This window comes from Tripterygium wilfordii, chromosome 21 (genome assembly GCF_013401445.1).
Source record: "Tripterygium wilfordii isolate XIE 37 chromosome 21, ASM1340144v1, whole genome shotgun sequence".
NCBI lineage: Eukaryota > Viridiplantae > Streptophyta > Magnoliopsida > Celastrales > Celastraceae > Tripterygium > Tripterygium wilfordii.
The window spans coordinates 12,493,409-12,515,980 of NC_052252.1; the positions used below are offsets into that span (position 1 = coordinate 12,493,409).

Here is a 22,572-nt window from a genome sequence, read left to right on the forward strand (position 1 = left end):
TTATTGTCCTTATAACAAGGATTAATTATCCATAAATTTTATTCAATAAATATTATTGAGCTTTCAATTAATAATGATCAAATGGAACTATGGTTGACCATCATTTTTCCAACAATAACTTCTTCATTAACATAGACCATACTCGCTAATCTATGAGAACTCTTAAATCGAAAGAAGGGATACAAAAATTACTTTTTTAGATATCTTGAAGAGGAAATGAAACCAACAACTACACCGCTAACAAGACTCTTAATGTCTATGGGCTCGTACAATGACCATTTAGGCCGTGGACCTGTTAGGCTCTCATTTGTCGTGGGCCTATAAAGTTGCATGGGTCATGGACATGTTGGGCTCTTCTAGGCCGTGGGAATGTGAGGTCATTTGTCTAGGCCATGGATTTGTTGGGCTCTTATAGGTCGTAGGCCTATTGATTTTGGTCCATACATACATTCAAGTAGGTAGAACCGTTTAAGCTTATCTAAAGGTAAACAAATTAAAAAAAAGATAATTAACTCCAATTCTATGCATTTATAGAAAAACATCTTGTCAAATAAGGAAATACATTAACTCAAATTTAATGTCCAAGAACTATAAATAGAGAACACACACATACTTGATTCTTCACAATAGTAGCACCTAAATTTGGTCTTAATCTAAATCTAAATCTAAATCTTTTTCCAAGGGTATTGAGAGAGTGCAGATGCAAATGATGGCTCGATCGATCTTGGTTATTGGTTTAGTATTTTTGGTTGTGAGCGCAAATGCTTTGGATTGCAACCAAGCTGTGCTTAGTCTATCACCCTGCCTATCCTTCGTTATTGGTTTTGCCCCAACACCCGCCGCTCAATGTTGTGCAGCGGTAGCGAACTTGAACTCACAAGCTATTACGAAAGAGCTACGTCAAGAGCTATGCAACTGTTTGAAAAATGCTTTCAAAGATTATGGGTCGTATGTCGCGAAAGCTAAACAAATCCCAGAATTATGTCATATTTCAATACCTGTGCCAATCGATCCAAATGTTGATTGCAGCACGTAAGCTCTCTCCTTTTTATACATACATACATACATGTCTCTCTGTACATATACTGTTGTTTATTTTTATCTGACAATAATCTTTCTTTCATTATTATTTGCAGGATTAACTGACTGATCCAATTTCAAACACAGTATTAGCCTTGGAGAATTTGAGGAGTGAAGAATATATATGGTGCTAAGATGTGGTTTCAAGTTCAATATATGTATCGAGGATAAATGATATAAATAAAATTTTGTATTTTTAATCTTCAAATATTCTCCTACTCTTTTTGGTATTTAATAAATCACTTTCATTTCTCCCATTCAGTGTAAATTAGGCAACCTCAATATTTAACTGAGAAATGAAAAAAAAAAAGAATAATAAATTATTAGAAACATATTGACATCTCCGAATTACTTCATATTAATTAAAAGCAATGGTGCTACAAAATTCTTAGATATGTGAAAAGAAATTGGGTCAAACCTTGATAGGGGGTATAATAACAAGATAAAGAAAGAATTAATGCCAATTCAGAGATAAGAGATAAAAGGAAAGGAATTGACTCGAAAATGTACTGAGAAAGCTAAACTTTAATGCTGTGATATTGTTGTTGGGTGTTTGGTTGAATTTTTTAAATTATTTATTTTTTGCTAAATTACAAGAAAAGGTATTGTGCATATTAAATTTGTTACCACGATTTTTGTGAAAAAAGTATACAGTAAATTGAATACCAATATTCTACATATTTATATAAAAAGAAACAAATATTTATTCTCTTATGTATAAAAAGGAATTGCTTGCCGTTCATATCTTCAAGAGAACAAATTTAGGGTCTGTTTGGTATCATTTTTGTTTCTTTTTTTTGTTTTAGTTTTCAAAAAATAAAAAATAAAAACAAAAATATTGTTTGTTTGTATTTTCTGTTTTGGTTTTTATGAAAACCAAAAACAGATTTTCAAAATTTTTGAAAACAAGAAAAAAAAGTTTTAAAAGTTTTGGAAACAGAACTAGTTACACTTATTATAGATTACACTTTCCTTAAGATTTCAGATTGCAAATTGCATAGAGATATGAAGACAATTATCAAATATACTTTGGGTTATTATTTTATTTCTTATGTTTTTTTATTTTTGCTGATGTTTTCAATGGTGAAATACGGCAAAGGTAAAACATATAGTGGTGTGGATATACTCCATATTATGAAAGTAAACGCATAAACACACTTTCTTTCTTCTTTCAGTTTTATGCTTTCAGTTTTAAATATTCAACCAAACAAGTTTCAATTTTATGTTTTCATTTTATGTTTTATGTTTTATGTTTTTGTTTTTTATTTTTGTTTTCAAAATTTTTGGAACTGATACCAAACACAACCTTAGATTTCAATCACTTCTATATACTATATTATTATCGAAAAATTAATATTCAAAGTTTGAGCGTAGAGAAGCCATTGCACTAGTACTACTTACAAATATAAAGTACAAATATTTCAAAGCCCTCGCCGGGCGAGTTCCTAGCTAGCTTGGTCTTTTCCCGACTCGCGCGCTTCTCTATCATCGATTGCATATAATCCCAAAAAAAAATCAAGTAAAGACCTGATGATGAAAAAGTCGAAAAACACCCACATAGGTCAATTACAACAAGAAAATAAAAGACAAATAATATTCAGTGCGACTTCGAATTGGTGCATCATGCATGTATCTGCGGATGATTGGGGGGTTTTTTTGGCTTACATCGTTCATACATCTGCGAGTGATCAGCTTATTATCTGGATCCAGAATGGACACTACTATGATTTGTCTCCATCCTGGAACCGGCCGGGTGCATGCATCTGCCAGGTGGATGATGAAGAAAGTAATCGCACAAGCCCTCATGTGACGATCAGTTTAATCAACGCGCTGCCTGTTCTTTCTATCTTCGTGTTCGCTTCTCCTCATTTAATGCTTTCGATCTTCGGCAATAACATTTGGGTTGCTAATCACTCGCTCTGGTTCTTCGTCACTCGGGTTTCAACTCCAATGGGTTATTGGGGTCTTGCTGTGTGTTCCACTATCTCTATTCTAAGCTTGTAAGAATATAATTCTTGAGAAGAAGATGAGCACCAGCGATGGTATAGAAGCATGGGTGGTCTTGGATAAGCAAGAAATGGCAATATTTGAGAGTGATTCAGAACTTCTGGCATATGTCACTTTGAACCCAGATGTGTACTCCTAGGTTATGCCACTCTGTATGTTTTGTTTTGTTTTTTGATGAATAAGATTTGCGCTGCTGGAGATGGCCTACTCATGACGTTGGAAATGCCTCTTTAATATTAGAGGTAAGTTTGTTTTTGGATGAATAATAAGGTTTTTGCTCTATATATCTTTGTTGCTTATTTTGGTCATGCCCTTGAAAATATATAGGATGAAGTAATATTGCATGTGTTTGATGCTCTTGAAATTGGGGAAGTAGCCGATTGCGATGGTCATAGGGCAGATGCAGGAAACCCCAAATTAGGTTAGGGAGAGTGAACTAGTTGGACTATGGTGTTTGTTAAACACTGTGGCGTCTATGTGTGTTATATGGGCATAAACCAACTTCTATATTTATGTCTTCCTAATTATGTTATTTGATTTGATCAAAGATAATGTTTTTTGCTTCACTATCCAACCTAGAGATTTTCATGCTTTATCAAGTTAGAGACTGTGAAATGCAAAACTAAAGCCCCCCGGAGTAAAAATTAAGTATTTGTTGCAAGAAGAGTTCAAAAATACCAACATTCAAATGGCTGAACAAAGTAAGGTTTTGAATACCCTAGGGTAGAGAAGCATACCTAAAGAGAGCTATTTGACGCGCTTCACCGGGAACTTGAGTGAGTACTGACTTTTGTTTCTTTCTTTCTTATCTATTTATGAATACTTCACAAGGTAGCAACTTGAGAGTCTAATTGCAATGCTTTTGGAGAACTTTTTTAGCTTTATGAGAATATATGCTTAAGGATTGAGCATGCTAAATTCTACATCATAATTAAATTATCTAAAAATTGAAAAATGTCATTTCTCAATACTTGCTTTAGCCGATATCAAATTACTACTTATTATGGTGGAACTTCATGCATGAAAACCATCGAAAAAGTAAAACATCTGCCGTAATGCGCGGGTTTGCGATCGTTGAACAAAATATAGCATATGGTCTCTCAACTATACCTCTAGTTTCACTTTCGTCTTTAAACTTTTTTTGTTCCTAACTTCATCCTTTAAAAATTGAAAGGTACCCGTCTATCCCTCAACTGATTTCGACATGACATCGGAAAAATCATGTGGTATCCCACTTGATTTAAATTTTACACATGACATCCCACTTGGCGTAAATATTACACTTTATAATATGCCTCAAAGGTTCAGCTTCCCATGCATGAAACTATACGATGGCACTTCAGACTCTGATGATAGCATCATCCATTACAGGCAAAAGATGTTTGCTATAGCTATCCGACGAGACCTACGGTTGCGTGTGTAAAGTCTTCGAGTTCAATTTGGCGTGAGCAACCTTATAGTGGTTCCTCAATCTACGGAATGGCCACATTTCCTCGTTCACACAAGCATTAGATACGTTCATTCAACAATTCACCAGCAACAGAAGGTTAGGAAAGTGCTCTGACAATTTGTACAGGATTTGATAATGGCGAAGCCTTGTGCGACTATGTCAGGCGGTTCAATTGGGAGAAAGTATCCATCCCACACAGTCTTGAGGAAAAGGTGAGCCAATGATAAATGAGGCAAGAAATATGATAGGCGCTCAGAGTCACAATTTGGTGAGTCGAGTGACAAACCCGCCAAGAATAGCCATCCTCATCGTGACCACCGATTGAGGGTCCTTGTGTACATCCTCAACATTAAACCAGAAGAAGTGGTTGAGCTCAACACCACTCAGATTGCATCGCACTGAATTACGAGAAGGTTGAGCTCCTCAAAAGATGTCATCTCAAGGATCTCTTGAAGAAAAGGGGGAAAGTTTTGCTGCCCAGGAAGGAAGAACATGAAGAAGACTCTCCAGGACCCTCGAGCCAAAGAATACTGTTGACGTCACCATTAGAGGCTCAGAGATTAGTGGGGACTCCAACTCTGCAGCCAGGCAACATGTAAGAGAGACGATGAATCCCGACGCCAGAATTGGGAGATTGACGCATGCCCCAACAAACCAAATCATAACTGTTATTGATAACGGGGTGTCCAGTTCACTCAATCCCCACCACGACACCCTCAGCATGCAACGTCATTCTCAGGCGACCTTGGCTGCACGAGTTTAGAAGTTTGGTGAGTTTGAAAATTGGTCAACCTTAATTGATAGGGTTTTAGACGCCAGATGTTGGCTACTAGCACATCAGACTGTTAACTGATGCACCAAATCATTTTTTGTAGAAAGTTAATAGATAGTATATATTTATCATGGCAAATGCAAATATGTAATTTATTCCTTGAAAAACTACTTAATTATTAAATAAAAATGATAACAAATATGAACTGTATGATGAAAGTTAGTAATAAATCTTTTTTATTTTTGTAAAATTTAAAGATAAATTTAAGATCAACCGTTAAAATTATATATTTAAATGCATTATGTATTTTAAAAAAAAATTATTTGATGCAGTGGTTGATAGTTCGGTGCATAGTGCACCAAACCTACCCTTGTTTCGCTATTGCTTCCCTAATTTTTACTTTGTTCATCTTTCAAGTGTTTTTTAAACCATAAGCTTATACCTAGATCAATGATAAGCTTATACCTATTTTTAATTTTTAATTTTTACTTTGTACCCTAATTTTTCAAAATGATAGTATATGTATTTAATTAAAAATAAGTGAGGATTTCCAATCCTTAAGAAGGATTCCTCTCAAAAGGAAATTAGAATTTCTTTTTTAGGAGGAATTCAAAATTTCTTGAAATTATAGATTTTAAGAATTCCACCAACCAACTATAGTAATCATTAGCAAAAAGAAAACTCTTATTCCTAAAAACCTGGATTCCACGAACCAATCGACGCCTAAAGTGGATAGAACCATTTAAGCTTATTCAACGCTAAAGAAAATTAGGAAGGAATTAACTCAAATTCCTTGTATACATAGACAGATGAAAATCCGAGAAAATAAAGCAATACATTAATGTTCAAGAACTACAAATAGAGCGCACACACACACACTTGATTCTTCACAAAAGTAGCACCCAAACTTGATCATAATCTAAATCTTTTCTAAGGGTGTTGAGAGAATGCAGAAGCAAATGGTGGGTCGATCAATGTTGGTTATTGGGTTACTGTTTTTGGTAGTGAGTGCAAAGGCTTTTGATTGCCACCAATCTGTGCTTAGTCTAATACCCTGCCTACCCTTCGTTATTGGTTTTGCCCCAACACCTGCCGCTCAATGTTGCGTAGCGGTAGCGAGCTTGAACTCACAAGCTAATACTAAAGAGCTGCGCCAAGAGCTATGCAACTGTTTCGAAAATTCATTTAAGGCTTATGGTTCGTATGCTGAGAAAGCTAAACAAATCCCAGAATTATGTCATGTTCCAGTTCCTGTGCCCATTGATCCAAACGTTGATTGTAGCACGTAAGCTCTCTCCTTTCTCACCCTCTTTTATAATACATGTATCATTTTTATCTCATAATAATTTTTCTTTCATTATTGTTTGCAGGATTAATTGATTAATCCAATTTCAAACGCAGTAGTAGCCTTTGAGAATTTGAGGAGTGAAGAATATATACGATGCTAAGATGTGGTTTTAAATTCAATTTATGTATCACAAGAATAATGACATAAAGAAAGATTTGTATTTTTAATCTTCAAATATTATCCTACTCTTTTGAGTATTTTATAAACCACTAGCATTTTCTCTCATTCACTGTCAATCAGGCAAGCTCATTATTTAAGAACAAAATTAAATAAACTCATGTCTTCTTACATGAATTAAAAATTAAAAACACAAAATAATTTGATTACATATCAGAAACACAAATATTAAGAATTCTCACAAAAATATTTCATGATATATTAACAGGGACGCAAGGATATATTTGCCATCGAGCTTGAGGGTGTGGTTGAATTGAGGGATTTTTTTTTTGGGGTGGGGGGGAGAGAAGGGAAGAGAAGAAATAGAATGGAAGAAAATGAAAGGTAAAATATTTTTTTCTCATTTGGATAGATAAAAAAAGGGAAGGAAGTGATTTGTTATTTATCTTGTTTGGATAGCCATCATAAAAGAAAAGAAATTAAAGGAAATTATTTTAATTTACTATTTTATTTTTATTTTTATGTTAAAATATTATGACAATGATAAAATTTTAACTTATAAATAACTTAATTCAGCCCCCTTCACTCCAAATGATCCCATTTTGGGGAGGAAGTATTTTGACAAAAATTTGATGAAATCTTCCCCCAATTATCTTCAAATCTCTCCCCTTAATTTCTTGTAAACTATCAAAACAAAAGAATTGAAGAAAAATTGGATCCAACATTGATTTGGGATATAACAACAAAATTAAAAAATGTCATTACAAAGATTAGGGGCAAAAGAAAATGAATTAACTCAAATGTAACTCCCTATCCAAAAGTAGACCTTATACCAAGTATGTACACATCAGTTTGAAAAATTATGTGCGCGCGGACCTGATGGCTCAAATTTAGGCCCAAGTCAGCTATCCAAAGGCCAACCTTGTCTGAATTCTACTATCATTCTAGGTTACCAAACAAAAATAATCATATTTATTAAATTAAAAATATCATGATATAGAAGAAAAACATACAAGAAAACAGGTTTTTAGCGATGGATGTTTTGCGACGAAATAAATTCCGTCGCAAAATATATAGTTTGCAACGTAATTTACACAATTTTCCATCGCTAAATTTCGTGAAAATTTTATGACCTTTTGCGACGGACTTTGCCACGAAAATTTCCGCTGCAAATTCCATTGCGAGCTGTGACGCGAATTAAAGCCAGCGTTCGCAACGGAATTTGCGACAACATATAGCAACGGCTTAAGCGGCGAAGTTGAATTCCGTCATTAAATTTTATCTTCTGACACCAACTTCAGAAAATCTCGCTTTTTTGGCACAAATTAGCAACATAATTGTATTTTCGCTGCAAATTCCGTTGTAAACTGTGACGCGAATTCCCGCCAGCGTTCGTAACGGAATTTGTGACGACATGTAGCAACAACTTTACTTAGCAACGAAATTTTATTTCGTCACAAATTCCGTTGTTAATATGCATTTAATGTCATAAAAAAATTGGTTTCTCATTCCGACCTCATTTCCCTGTTTTTTTCATTCTGTTCTTCACCTTCATCTTCTTTGCTACTTCTTTCTACTTTTATAATGGACGTGCCTGAATCTCGTACATGGATGTACAATAGGTTCGAACTCAGTCGAGTGGGACCTAGAGATGAGTTTTTTAGAGGGGTTGAGGAGTTCATTATTTATGCGTGTGGAAATAACCTGTGATTTGTAGACACGGGAACAATAAAGTGTCCATGTGTTAGGTGTAAATGCACAAGATTTTAGGGGTTGGATGATCTAAGAGTGCACGTATATAGAAAAGGTTTTCAGTCTAGATATCATTACTGGACAGCTCATGGTGAAGAAATGCCTGGAAGTCCTCCTGTGTCCACTGTCGATATGCAAGCAAATGCTGCAAATTATTACTGTCAAGACGATAATTGGGCTAATTTCAATCCGTACAAGCAGATGATGATGGACATTGCTGGACCATCAGCTGGTGATGAGTTCTTACATGGAGAGAATAACAACCAATACTTTGTGTCGGAACCTCCTAATCCCGATGTGCAAGCTTTCTTTGACATGTTGTCTACTGCCCAAGCTCCACTATGGGATGGATGCGACTCACACTCAGAGTTGTCTGCTGCGATGAGGCTATTAAGCATTAAATTTGACTACAATATGTCTAGGGTTGTTTCGATGATGTCATTCATCTTATGAAAGAGACTATGTCGAAAAATAATACGATGCCTATTGTAGTAACCGGTTTTCGTCTGGCCAAAAATACAAAAAAAAAATAAATAAATAAAAAATATATATATAAGAAAAGGGTTTGGAGGATTTCGGTGGAAAAGAGAAAAAAAGAAAAAAGGGGAGACTTTTGGGGGAAAAGTAGGGGCCATGACATAATTAAAAAAATAAATAAAGAAAAAGCCAAGAAATAAGGAAATGGGGGTCATGAGAGAAAAAAGCCAACAAAAGGAGGAAGACAAGGAGAAAAAGAAAGGAAAGTGGGGGAATAAAGGGAGAAATGTATGGCACAAATTGGGGAAAGAAAAAAAAAAGGAGACAAAGAGAGAAATGTGGCACAAATTGGGGAAAGAAAAAGAATAAAAGAGAGGAGGCGTGAGAGGAGAAGGAGGCTTTGGTTTTTGGTGAAGCAAAACAAAATAAAACACAATTGGGAGAGTGGAAGTAGCGGCACAAGACAAAAGAAAGAAGAGAGAAAGCAAAGAGAGGAAAGGGAGATTTCGCTGCAAGAACCAGAGGAAAGGGAAAGCGGGAGAGGTAAATATCAGAACAAATTTCTATCATTCTCGGCCTCTTTGTCTTGGTGATAATCTGGTTTTCGTTGCTCTGGGTTTTGTTCTCTGAATGCCATGATTTACTCCCGGTAGTAGCTCTGAATCCTTCGATACATGCAGTAGTATACATCCTTGGTTAATGTCCGTTTGCAATACTTTGTTTGGATGCTTGGGATCCTAGTGTTTGATATACAGTAGCTATTCCATTTCTTTCAGAGATAAATATATGTATATATATGTATAGTGTATGTATATATAGGTGTGCAGTGTGTGTACATATATATGCAGTGGGCGTGTGTATATGTGTGCATTGTGTGCGCGTAGATGTGTGTGGGTGTGTGTATATATATATATAGTGCATGCATATATATATATATATACAGTGTGTATGTGTGTGTGTGTATATATATATATATATATATATATATATATATATATATATATATTCTGTATCTGTGTTTGTATGTATACATCCCGTTTTGTATATTTGTATAGGTATATTTGAATATATGTGTTTGTATATGTGTGCTTATAATGTATATGGACTTGATTTGATTTGAATTTCTATGGCATTTGAGCACAATTTTAACCCATTTTTGTGTTTGATGTTGGGTTTGGATTGAGTGGATCACATGGGTCAAGAGGTAACTTAGAGGACTTGGGCCGGGACACATATTTGGAGATTGGATTGGGCTTGAGTAATGGACCGGGCTCTGTGGCCATATTTGTATTTGTATTTTTTTTATATCTTTTTATTTTTTTATCTCATTTTTATTTGGCATGTATATTCTTGTAAATGTAAGCCATGTAATAGGGTAGTGGAAATAATGAAAGGTAGTGTAAAGTAGTGTAGTTTAGTTTATTGCATATTTAATGTGATTAGTATGCATGTTTAGGGGTTTAGTTTTGCCAATCCATCTATTCAATAACCACATCTCTACCAAATTTTCACATAAACAAATTAATAGATACTATATTAAAGTCAACTAGGAGGAGGACTTGATGACATTCAGCTCCTGCCTAAACTTTAATTATGTTATCTATTCAAATTAAAGTATTATTTGTATTCACAAACACAATGGTAAGTTAATTTACTAGATACCTAAATTAAAGTTCATTAGGAGGAGGACTTGATGATATTCAGCTCCTGCCTAGGCTTTAATTATGTTATCTTTTCAAATTAAAGTGTCATTTGTATTCCTAAACACAATGATAAATTAATTTATTAGATACCTAAATTAAAGTTCATTAGGAGGAGGACTTGATGATATTCAGCTCCTGCCTAGGCTTTAATTATGTTATCTCTTCAAATTAAAGTGTCATTTGTATTCCTAAACACAATGATAAATTAATTTATTAGATACCTAGATTAAAGTTCATTAGGAGGAGGACTTGATGACATTCAGCTCCTGTCTAGGCTTTAATTATGTTATCTCTTCAAATTAAGGTATCATTTGTACTAAAAAAATAATGGTAACTAAATTGAAGTTAATTAGGAGGAGGACTTGATGACATTCAGCTCCTGCCTATGCTTTAATTATGTTATCTTTTTCAAATCAAAATACCATTTATATTGGACAAACAACTTTTCAAGAAAAAGCACATAGATCAATCTAGGTAACCTTTTAGGGAGTTGTGGGGTGCCTAACACCTTCCCCACACTCAATAGACCCCCTTACCTATTCTCTGGTTCGTAGACCATTTTCTAGTGTCCAATTGCACTTAAATCAATTGGTGGCGACTCTAAATCATTTTCCATCCTTTCATCGCCGGTCCGCGTCGTGACCCCGGTTGCGACACCTATGAACTTCTATCAAACCAAGAAGTCGGTGTCGAAACTAGGACTTAGGTATCAACGAATCGACTGTTGTACGAGTGGCTATATGATATACTATAAGGATGATGCAAATGAGAAGCAGTGCAAATTTTACGGGCTAGATCGTTATATACCTCAGAGAACTAGACGAGGAAATTACATGGATATTCCAGTTAGACGTATGTGGTACCAACCTCTGATTCTCAAGCATCAGAGGCTTTATAGCTCAACAGATACAGCAAAGGAGATGAGATGGCATTATGAGCATCAGATGGAGAAGCATGGAAATACTTTGACCGAACATATCGATATTTTGCTTTAGACCCACAAAATATAAGATTAGGTTTCTATGCATATGGTTTCACTCCTTTCGAACAATCTGGCAAGAACTATTCATGTTGGCCTGTCATTTTGACTCCTCATAATATAACGCCTGGGATGTGCATAAAAAGGGAGTTTATGTTCTTGACAGTAATCAATCCAGGTCCTCAAAATTTGAAGAGTAAAATCGACGTTTATCTACAACCCTTGATATACGAGCTCAACCAGTTATGGTGCGAAGGTTTGATAACCTACGATGTCTCCACCCAATAGAATTTTGTTATGAGAGCTGTGCTGATGTGGACTATCAATGATTTTTCTATCTATGGTATGCTGTCTGGATGGATGACATAGGGGAAGTTAGTATGTCCTTGCTGCATAGAGCGTTCAAAGGCATTTACCTTGAAAAATGGTAGGAAAAAATCGTGGTTTGATCCAGATACGACATATCCTTTTAGGCGGAACAAGGATGCATTTTTGAAGAATCAAATTGAGAGATTAGAAACTCCTCCACATTTGTCTGGGGAAGAAATGCTAGCGCGAGTTTGGATCTTTCCAAATATTACTGATACGGGCCCATTATCATTGCCGGGATATGGCCAAGAACATAATTGGACCAAGAAGAGCATCTTCTTGGATTTGCCTTACTGGCAAAAAAATCAAATACGACATAACCTTGATGTCATGCATATTGAGAAGAACGTCTTTGATAACGTTTTCAATACATGTATGGACATTAAGGGAAAAACAAAGGATAATGCTAAGTCTTGATTGGACCTTCCGCATTACTGTAAACGTAGAGCTTTAGAGTTGGTGGAGAATGGCAACGATAAATCTCTCAAACCGAAAGCATAATTTTGTCTCAACATGAAGCAAAAAAAGGTTGTTTGTCATTGGGTCTCCAATTTGAAGTTGCCAGATGACTATGCCTCCAACTTATGCAGGTGCATAGACATGAGAGAAGAAAAGCTGTTTGGGATGAAAAGTCACGACTGTTATGTTTTCATGGAGCAGCTTCTTCCAATTGCATTTCAGGCATTGTCGGAGCTCATTTGGGCTGCCATTACTGAGTTGAGTAACTTTGTAGAGATATATGTTCAACTACACAACGAGAGGATCAATTGATCATCATGGAGGCGAGTATTCATGTGATCGTTTGCAAATTGAAGAGTATATTTCCTCTATCTTTCTTTGATTCTATGGAACATCTCCTGGTATAGCTATCATTCGAAGTAAGGATGGGTGGGCCTGTACAATACAGATGGATGTATCCTTTTGAAATGGATTTTTATTCATATTATTATGATTTGTCAATTGAAGAATTAATATTATGTCCGACAGATTTTTGTAATAGGTTCATTCACTTCCCAAATTAGAAGGTTAAAAATAAAGCTCGTGTGAAAGGATCTATATGTGAAGCATATATAGTCGAAGAGACATCGACATTTGCTTTGTATTACTTTGAACCACATGTGAGCTCTCGACGAACCAGAGTGCCTCGAAAATGACGGTGGTACTTTCAACTCGGAATTCCCTAGAATTTCAATCTTCAACTCGGAATTCCCTAGAATTTCAATCTTCAATCAACTTGGTCATCTTGTTGGTGAGGCTGGTAGGCGCTACCTAACTGATAGAGAATACGATGCAGTAACATTATACATGTTTCTGAATTGTGATATTGTCCAGCCTTTTATAAAGTAAGTTACTATAAATTGTGTTGGAATTATAATGTGAATTTCTATATGTGTTGCAGTCTATTTATAGGTTTTGTGCTAGCATCAGCACCAACACTAAATGATGATGAAGTCGACTATCAAATTGAGAAAGGTTTCGCATCATGATTCAAACAATACGTAAGTATCTGTCGATTTTAATAACATGACACGATTTGATTTAATTGTACCAATATATTTTTAATTAACTTGTCATTTTTATGTTTAAGGTTTATGACCCACAAAACAGGATTACCGATGAACTCATACGAGAGGTGTCCAGAGGACCATTGAGAAGAGTTGAGATATGGAATATGTATTATGCTAATGGATACAAATTCGACACTGATGCCAGAAGTGCAAGCAGGTCAACAATCAACAGCGGTGTATGCATACGGGGGACCGATTTTGGAATTGAAAGGGATTGTCCAATTGGATTTTCTAGGACTACTGAATAAAAAAATTATTCCTTTTAATTGTGAGTGGTTCGACCTAACTCCTAATCGAGGTACTCGAATCCAAAAACAATATAGGCTTGTACATGTGAAACGTAGAGGGAGGTACAAGAAGTTTGATCCATTTATAATTGCACAAACGGAGCAAGTCTACTTTGCTCCTTATCCGAAAGGGATACGTGATAGACAAAATTGGTGGGTTGTGATTAAAACGAAAGCGAGGCACACAATTATTGCACAATTAAAGCAAATGGATTATGCCTTCCAAGACGATAAAGTACCAGTTAGACAGTTAGAGTCTCTTGTCGACAATGAAGCTGAACCTGCTGAAGTGGATGAAGATTCTACAAGGCAAATGATTGAGGAAGAGACTAATGATGACGATGAAGAAAAAGAATCAGAATTTGATGATTCTGAGACAGAGGAAGAGTCCAAAGATGATTAACAATGTGTGTATTTATTTTTTAAATCCATGATTTATCTCTGTACCGTGTTGTATAAAAGTGCAATATGTTTTGCTATTGATTTTTATCCTTGAACAATATTGAATGTTGCGCACTTCTTGGGAGACATATCTTAAATATTCCTAATTTTGGTCGTCGTTGTTTTCGGTTTAAATTTTCAAAAGCAATTTCTTGTGATCATTCTTTAATTGTAGATGGCTAGTGATCAATTGAACCAGCGTGGCTGCACCACATCTAGTCCAAGTCATGGTCATCATCGAATTAGACTCAACGTAGGGAGTGTCCTTCATTCCGCAGCCTCCTCGTCCTCATACGTGAATTCTCTTCAACCAAACATTCAGTATTATAAAGCTTTATCATCTCCCAATCACTTCACCACTGAAATGTCGACCTCCACCTAGCCCTCATATCCCACAAGCACCCACTATGCAGAGTTCGCCACCAGACACACAGGTTGTCAGTGGCTCATCGTCATATCATATTGGGGTTGAGCCTTCGGCGAAAGGCCCTCTATGGATACGAGTTGTTTAACACTCTATAAGTACAATTTTGCACTCACTTTTATTTTAGTAAACATTAATTATAGAAATATTTATGTCACTAAAATATGTTCTTATTCTTTAATTGATAGTTTTGATCCTTTTAATGTTACTCGAAAGATAACCACGATCATTAAGAGCAAGTATGAACGTCTTGTCACACAATGGAGTGATTTTACTAACGAGGAAAAGGAAGTTTATTTTAAAGAGTTCAAAGTAAGTATAAAGTACAAATTCATAGTTTATTTTTTAAAAATTGGCTGCTTAGATGGATATTTGAGAGCCCAGGTCCTTCAAAGAGAAGACTACTTGCCGTCATTTTAGTTGGTCGATTGTCACTTGGGTGGTTGGGGTTGGGTTCAAGTCACTAGGATTTCTAGATATTGTCATTTTGTTATTTTCAATGCTACTGAGCATAAGATAATCATTGAATATTAGAAAAAATAATTTCACAATACCCTGCTTTTAAAAATTTTATTATGTTCATCTCTGTTTTAAAATAACATTGGGTATAATCAATTAATTCAGATAAGTTAGTCAAATGATTTATGTAATAATACCTTTTTTTCGCCCTATTTCTGCCAAAATTCATAGAATCATATGTTTCATACTTCAACAACATGCTTCCATGTACTGTTTTTATTCTCTTTGCAAGGTGTAAAGTTTCTATAGTACATTTTTAAATATCTAATATTTGTTGTTCTCAACACCTATTAGATAGATATAGAAATCTATTTTATGGTGATTTTAATGATTTGTTGTTTGTCATGTCTAAGATCATTTTTATTGAGAGAATACAATACAAAGTAAATCATTGCATATTAAGAAACAAAAAACAAGGCAGAGAACACCAAGAAAGTTATATACTTGTCTAAAGATCTAATTGTGTCATATATGTTATTAACCTTGTATATCTTGCAGACTAAATGCAAATGGGTCCCTGCTGAAGATGGTGCAATAAAGAGACTATGAAATAAGAAGAGTGCGGAATTATTTCGAGACATGATGCATAGGGCACGAGAAAATCCAACCAAAGCTAGGTGGATCCTTATGGATGTCCTTGTTGAACTTTTTCGTATTTGGGCTAAACCAGATTACATCAAAAAAAGGGAACAGGGAAAGAAGAATCAAGCATCTGAGAATGACTTTTCTCATACTGGTGGCTTTATTCCCCACTCGGAGTGTCGTAAGAGAATGATAAATTTTGAGTAAAATAACCATTTTCAACAAAATCTAAGTATCATTCATTTGTGATTTTAATTGTAGAGGGTGGAACTTGGTCGGGAACCTACCCAGACAGAGGTATTTGTTAGCAATCATCAGAAAAAAAAGTATGCAACAATTTGTCAATGAACGAGCATCTACTACATACGTAAGGATTCAATATGTTTAATTTGATGCATCTCCTTCAGTCTATTTGATACTTTGGAATTCTAGGAAGTTCACTTTGAAGATGATTCGGATAAAGGTCGTTTTAAATGTTATTTGTGTTGTTTGTCATGCTTTTTTTTTTTACCTATTTTGAAGTTTGATTGTTTAAGATTTTATGGACCTAATTCTGATGACAAACATGGTTTTTGAGCTGGATATTCATCAGATTCATTTCTTTAGTATAATGCATTGGTGTCCTTTTTTACAAGTTACTCATCAGATTCATCGATTTAGTATCATGCATTGGTGTCTTTTTTTGCATGAAAAATTCAACAAGCTAAGGGACGAGATGCTGACACAACAATCACTCTCCTCCACCAATGAGTCACCTCTTGAGCCGGTGGACGAGAGTTCTTTATTATTTAAGGTGGTTGGTGGGAAGAAGAAAAAAGGGCGCGTCTATGGGTTTGGATCTAAGGCAAATCTTTTGGGCAATACTTCATCTTGCTCTAGTGGGCATTCTAGATTGTTTACTCATAGTTGGAGGAGTGCATTACTCGGATGAACGCTAACTTATTAGATGAGGTCAATAACTTGCGAGAGCGAATACAGGATCAAGAACGCGTGGCTTGGATGAACTCTGAGTTGTAGGATGAGGTAGGTGACTTTGGCAGCTGATGTAGGATCAAGAGCGGAGGATGTAGGAGTTCTTTTCTCAAATGCAAATGCAATCCCCCATAAACAACCTTGAGGATTCAGAAAAATAATAGATTTAGCAACGGAAATTGTATTGCAAATTTCATGATAAATTGGCAACAAAAATTTTCGTCGCTGATCAACAAAATATTATTTTTTAATTTATAAATTTGCAACGGATATTCCGTCGCAAAGGTTAGCAAATTAGCGATCGTCGCTATTGAACAAAAATTTTAATTTTAATATATTTTTTTGCAACGCAATATATGTCAAAAAAATCCGTTGTAAAATAATTTTGTTGCTAAAATTCCGTCGCTAAATTCCATAGTAACGATTCTGTCACAAAATATTTGCAATGGAATATTTTCAATTGCTAATTCTGTAATTTCCTTATTTTGTGACAGAATATTCCATCGCAAAATACATGTTTTCTTGTAGTGATATCCAATCTAGATTCAACGCATAACAAGAAAATAGGAAAACAATTAACACAAACAAATTTCCATTGTTTAAAAAGAGCTAAAAGGCAAGAAAAAATGGAGCAACACTCGAATGCTAGCTCTGTATTGACGGATCGAGTTTAACACAAGAGGGGGGGTGAATTGTGTCCCCAAATTCCAATTGGAATCCCTTTTTCAATTTAAACAAATTAATGGCAATTAACAAGTAGCACACAAATTTGGACTCAAGTTGGTTAAGATATGATAATTGGAAAATTGATGTTCTAACTTAGTCCATGTATGTTTGTTTTCAAAACTTAATTTCCAGCACTATCTCAAAAATATATAGTCATTTAAATTCAATTCATATAAATCAAATATTGCTTTAATGTTTCATTATCATTTATAAATGATTTAATATCATCAAAATTAGACATATAGGACCATAGGTCCAACAATCTCCCCCTTTTTGATGATTACAAAACATGCATGATATAAATGTCTATTTGATTGTAATTGAATTTAATATCAATTCAAAGTGCATTAAAAAGTTTAATGATATCAATTTAAAACAATTTTGAAACTCATATACAACTTTAGTTAAGTAAGCTTAGCTCCCCCTTAGTTTAACATCTATTCTCTCCCAATCATGGCATATACACTCCCCCTTAAGTTATGCCTATATATGCATTTTGGCAAATGATTTTAATGCAATTTATCATCATGTCTCTCCCCCTTTTTGTAATAATTCAAAAAGTGGAGAACTAAGGGGTTGATGCAAGTTTTGTAAAAGATTTTATCACAAAAGTGATTTAAGACCATAAACATGCTTCAAATAATATCAAAACTAGTTCTCATCAACAAATAGTCATGACAACACACCAATTGAACTAATAGAACCCAAGTGACCCAATTTGGAGCCTATCACACTAAGTGACCCATGGCCTCCTAATGACACTAGGTTACTCCCCCTTCAATCATGCATACCAATTTATACATTTAGCTTATAAGCACATATCACCAAGAAAATATAATAAGCATTCAAGTTCAAACTTGGGATATCAATCAAACAAGGATATGCATTCAAGTAATATGCACTCAAGGTGCTTCACACAAACCCAATGCATTTCTTAGTTTTATGAATCTATCCTTAGCTAAAGGCTTAGTGAACAAATCGGCAATATTATATTCCCCTTCTACATGTTCAAGCACAATGTTCTTTTTAGCAACATGATCTCTAATGAAATGATGTCTAATGTCTATATGCTTAGCTTTACCATGATATCTAGGATTCTTAGACAAATGTATGGCACTTATGTTATCACAAAGAATTGGAATGTTTGAAAATTCCATATTAAAATCAAGCATTTGTTGTTTAATCCAAAGCAATTGGCAAGTACAACTACCAATAGCCATATATTCGGCTTCGGTAGTGCTCAAAGCAACACATGTTTGCTTCTTGGAGAACCAAGATATGAGCATATTTCCTAGGTATTGACAAGTACCACTAGTACTTTTCCTATTTATTTTGCAACCCGCAAAGTCGGCATCTACAAATGAATGCAAGTCAAATGAAGATTTCTTATCATACCACAACCCTAGGGAAGGTGTGTCCTTTAAGTACCTAATGTCGCAACCGGGGTCACGACGCGGACCGGCGTTTGAGGATGAAAAATGTTTAGAGTCGCCACCAATTGATTTAAGGTGCAATTGGACACCGAAAAGACCTGCGAACCAGAGAAAAGGGTACGGGGATCGATTGAGTGTGGGGAAGGTGTTAGGCACCCCACAACTCCCGTTTGAAAACGGTTACCCGGATTAATCTAATGACTATCTTATGGAAACTTGCTCTTTGCAAGGTGTAATTGTTAAAGTTTGAATTATTACTTTCAACACACTTATCAACTTATGATAGTGTTTGAAAAAGAAAGCTTGGAATATTACTATCAATTTATGATAGTTTTTATTTGAAAATAGGTTTAAAATAACACTATCCACTTATGATAGTTTTGGGAAAAGATTTGTAAGAATACTATCAACTTATGATAGCATTAAAAAAAAAATTGTAATATTACTATCAACTTATGATAGTTTTTTTTATTTGGAGACACACTACCAACTTTTGATAGATTTAATTTTAAAACACCAACTTATGGTGTTAACGATAAAATGTCCTACCAACTTTTGGTAGGTTTAATTTTGAACACCAACTTATGGTGTTAATGATAAAATATCCTACCAACTTTTGGTAGGTTTAATTTTGAACACCAACTTATGGTGTTAATGATAAAATGTCCTACCAACTTTTGGTAGGTTTAATTTTAGATACCAACTTATGGTTTATTTAATAAAATGCCCTACCAACTTTTAGTAGGTTTAATTTTAAATACCAACTTATGGCATAAATGATAAAATGACCTACCAACTTTTGGTATGTTTAATTTTAAATACCAACTTATGGCATAAATGATAAAATGACATACCAACTTTTGGTAGGTTTAATTTTAAATACCAACTTATGGTATAAATGATTATTTGGAAAAGTGTCATCTATCAATTTAACCTATTATTGCCAACTTATGGCAAATTCATAAATGAAATCAAATAAGGTTCATAATTCAAATAAAGGAAATCAACTTATGATTTCTTTAATTGAAATGACCTATATTCAATTTTAAGCCTATATATTCATAATCCACACTTGTACAAATAATCCAAATAATAAATGTCGAAATTATACAAATCGACATGAATAAGATAAATTACACAATATGGGGGGCCAAATATACACAAATTGTAATAAACCAAACAAAATCTTGAAATTGCTTAAGCCTCCATCAACTCGTCCAAATAATATCCAAGCCCGAGCCTCGTCCAACAAAACAAACATAAAGAGAGGGAAAAATAGAATACTCAAATGTAAATCAAGATTTAAATCGAATCAAGACCACATTATGAGATTCACACGTATCTAAACCAAGAAAATCAAATCCAAATATGGTCTCTCCCGCTTTTTCCAACAAGAAATAGAAGAAAAAAAAATGCAAAGAGAAAGGGCTCAACATATTAGTATCCAAAACACTCCTAAGCATCACATATGTCCAAGGTGAATGCAAGAAACACCATGTCTATTCTTAGTCAACATCCGAGGATGCTAAAAATGAATCAAACATTGAAATCAAGTGTAAATAGAGCAATACTTGAGTGAAAGATATGAGGGGTATGAAGCTTCTACCAAAAAATCCAAAGAATCGGTTTTCCCCTTCTCTCCTTCTCTCCTTCTCTCCTTCTCTTCTTCTCTTCTTCCTCTCCCCTCTCTTCCTCTCTTCTTTTTTTGTTTTTCTTCACCAAAAGCCAAAGCCTCTCCTTTTTTCTTCCTCTCTCTCACGCCTCCTCTCTTCCTCTCTTCTTTTTTTTTTCTTGTTTCCTCTCTCCCCCCTCTTCTTATTCTTTTTCTTTCTCTTTTCCTTCCCCTTTTCACTTCCCTTTTTTTTTACCCTACTTTCGGCCACTTTATCTTTTCCTTCCCCTTTTCACTTCCCTTTTTCACTTCCCTTTTTCACTTCCCTTTTTTTTTTACCCTACTTTCGGCCACTTTATCTTTTCCTTCTTTTTTTCACTTCTTTATTTTTTTACCCTACTTTCGGCCACTTTATCTTTTCCTTCTTTTTTCACTTCCTTTTTTTTTACCCTACTTTCGGCCATTTTATCTTTTCCTTCTTTTTTATATTTTTTTTATATATTTTTTTTATATTTTTTATATGATATATATATATTTTTAATATATTTGTTTTTATTATTATTATTTTTGTATTTTGTATTTTTTTGGCCGGACGAAAACCGGGTACTACAGCTGCCCCCCTTTGTATGTCTTTTATGAAATAAAAGGCAAACAAAGGCGTAGTCAACCGCGTTTCGTACGGGCCTGAAATGCGCGGGATCATTGTGGCCATTCCCGGCTTGGCTAAAAAGTTTGTGCAAGAAAATAAAGGGGCACGGGATCACAAGGCCATTCCCGGCTTGGCCAATGTTGGTGCAAGAAAATAAGGGGTACGGGATCACTGTGGCCATTCCCGGCTTGGCCAATGTTCGTGCAAGAAAATAAAGGGGCACGGGATCACTGTGGCCATTCCCGGCTTGGCCAATGTTCGTGCAAGAAAATAAAGGGCACGGGATCACAAGGCCATTCCCGGCTTGGCCAACTGTTTGTGCAGAAAAATAAAGGGGCACGGGATCACAAGGCCATTCCCGGCTTGGCCAACTGTTTGTGCAAGAAAATAAAGGGGCACGGGATCACAAGGCCATTCCCGGCTTGGCCAACTGTTTGTGCAAGAAAATAAAGGGCACGGGATCACAAGGCCATTCCCGGCTTGGCCAACTGTTTGTGCAGAAAAATAAAGGGGCACGGGATCACAAGGCCATTCCCGGCTTGGCCAACTGTTTGTGCTAGAAAATAAAGGGGGCACGGGATCACAAGGCCATTCCCGGCTTGGCCAATGTTTGTGCAAGAAAATAAAGGGGGCACGGGATCACAAGGTCATTCCCGGTTTGGCCAACTGTTTTTTTTTTTTTTTTAATCTTTGACTTTTTTTTTTTTTTTTTTGGTGAAAAGGTGCTCGGGATCACTGTAGCCATCCCCGGCTTGGCTGAAAATTTTTGATTTTTGATTTTTTTTTATTGTGAAAAAGGTGCTCGGGATCATTGTAGCCATTCCTGACTTGGCTGGAAAAGATTTTTTGATTTGATTTTTTTTTTTTGATTTTTTTTTATTTTTTGAGAAATAGGTGCTCGGGATCATTGTAGCCATTCCCGACTTGGCTGGAAAAGATTTTTTTTGATTTTTTGAAAATTTTGTTTTATTGAGAAAAAGGTGCTCGGGATCACTGTAGCCATTCCCGGCTTGGCTGAAAATTTTTTATTTATGCAGTGATGATGCATGCACTGACCTATTTTGCTCAATTATGAATGTCTCATGAATGAATGGATGCATGTTTTCTCATGGTTTTGCCATCCTCCAACAAGCGCACAATTACGAATTGCTAAACCAAATTTGTTTCTCTGTCAGGGTTGACTTTCTGACTCACTGAGCTTTCAATGTATCTTCTCTAATCTGATTAGTGAAGGCCTTTTTCCATTCTGGATCCCAGCTCTTGAGCTATCTCTTTTCCTTTTCCAATGTGCATTCCCATAATCAA

At 35.2% G+C, this 22,572-nt stretch overlaps 2 protein-coding genes across 2 annotated transcripts; both read left to right on the top strand.

The window, feature by feature from the left end:
- The first annotated feature begins 337 nt into the window (after nucleotides 1-337).
- LOC119987926 (non-specific lipid-transfer protein-like) lies at nucleotides 338-1,146 on the top strand. The gene is made up of 3 exons (XM_038832832.1): nucleotides 338-376; nucleotides 683-1,032; nucleotides 1,137-1,146. Exons 1-3 carry the CDS (start codon nucleotides 338-340, stop codon nucleotides 1,144-1,146), a joined length of 399 nt encoding a protein of 132 aa, XP_038688760.1.
- Nucleotides 1,147-6,256: 5,110 nt separating this feature from the next.
- LOC119987927 (non-specific lipid-transfer protein-like) lies at nucleotides 6,257-6,689 on the top strand. Its single transcript, XM_038832833.1, has 2 exons — nucleotides 6,257-6,594; nucleotides 6,680-6,689. The coding sequence occupies exons 1-2, from the start codon at nucleotides 6,257-6,259 to the stop codon at nucleotides 6,687-6,689; spliced, it is 348 nt and encodes a 115-aa protein (XP_038688761.1).
- Nucleotides 6,690-22,572: the final 15,883 nt, after the last annotated feature.

Excerpts from the sequence above, each read along its gene's own strand:
- LOC119987926 (XM_038832832.1), top strand. The coding sequence starts at position 338 with ATGGACATGTTGGGCTCTTCTAGGCCGTGGGAATGTGAG. Across the intron at positions 377-682 it reads CTAGGCCGTGGGAATGTGAG|GGTATTGAGAGAGTGCAGAT; the intron begins GTCATTTGTCTA and ends TCTTTTTCCAAG.
- LOC119987927 (XM_038832833.1), top strand. The coding sequence starts at position 6,257 with ATGCAGAAGCAAATGGTGGGTCGATCAATGTTGGTTATTGGGTTACTG.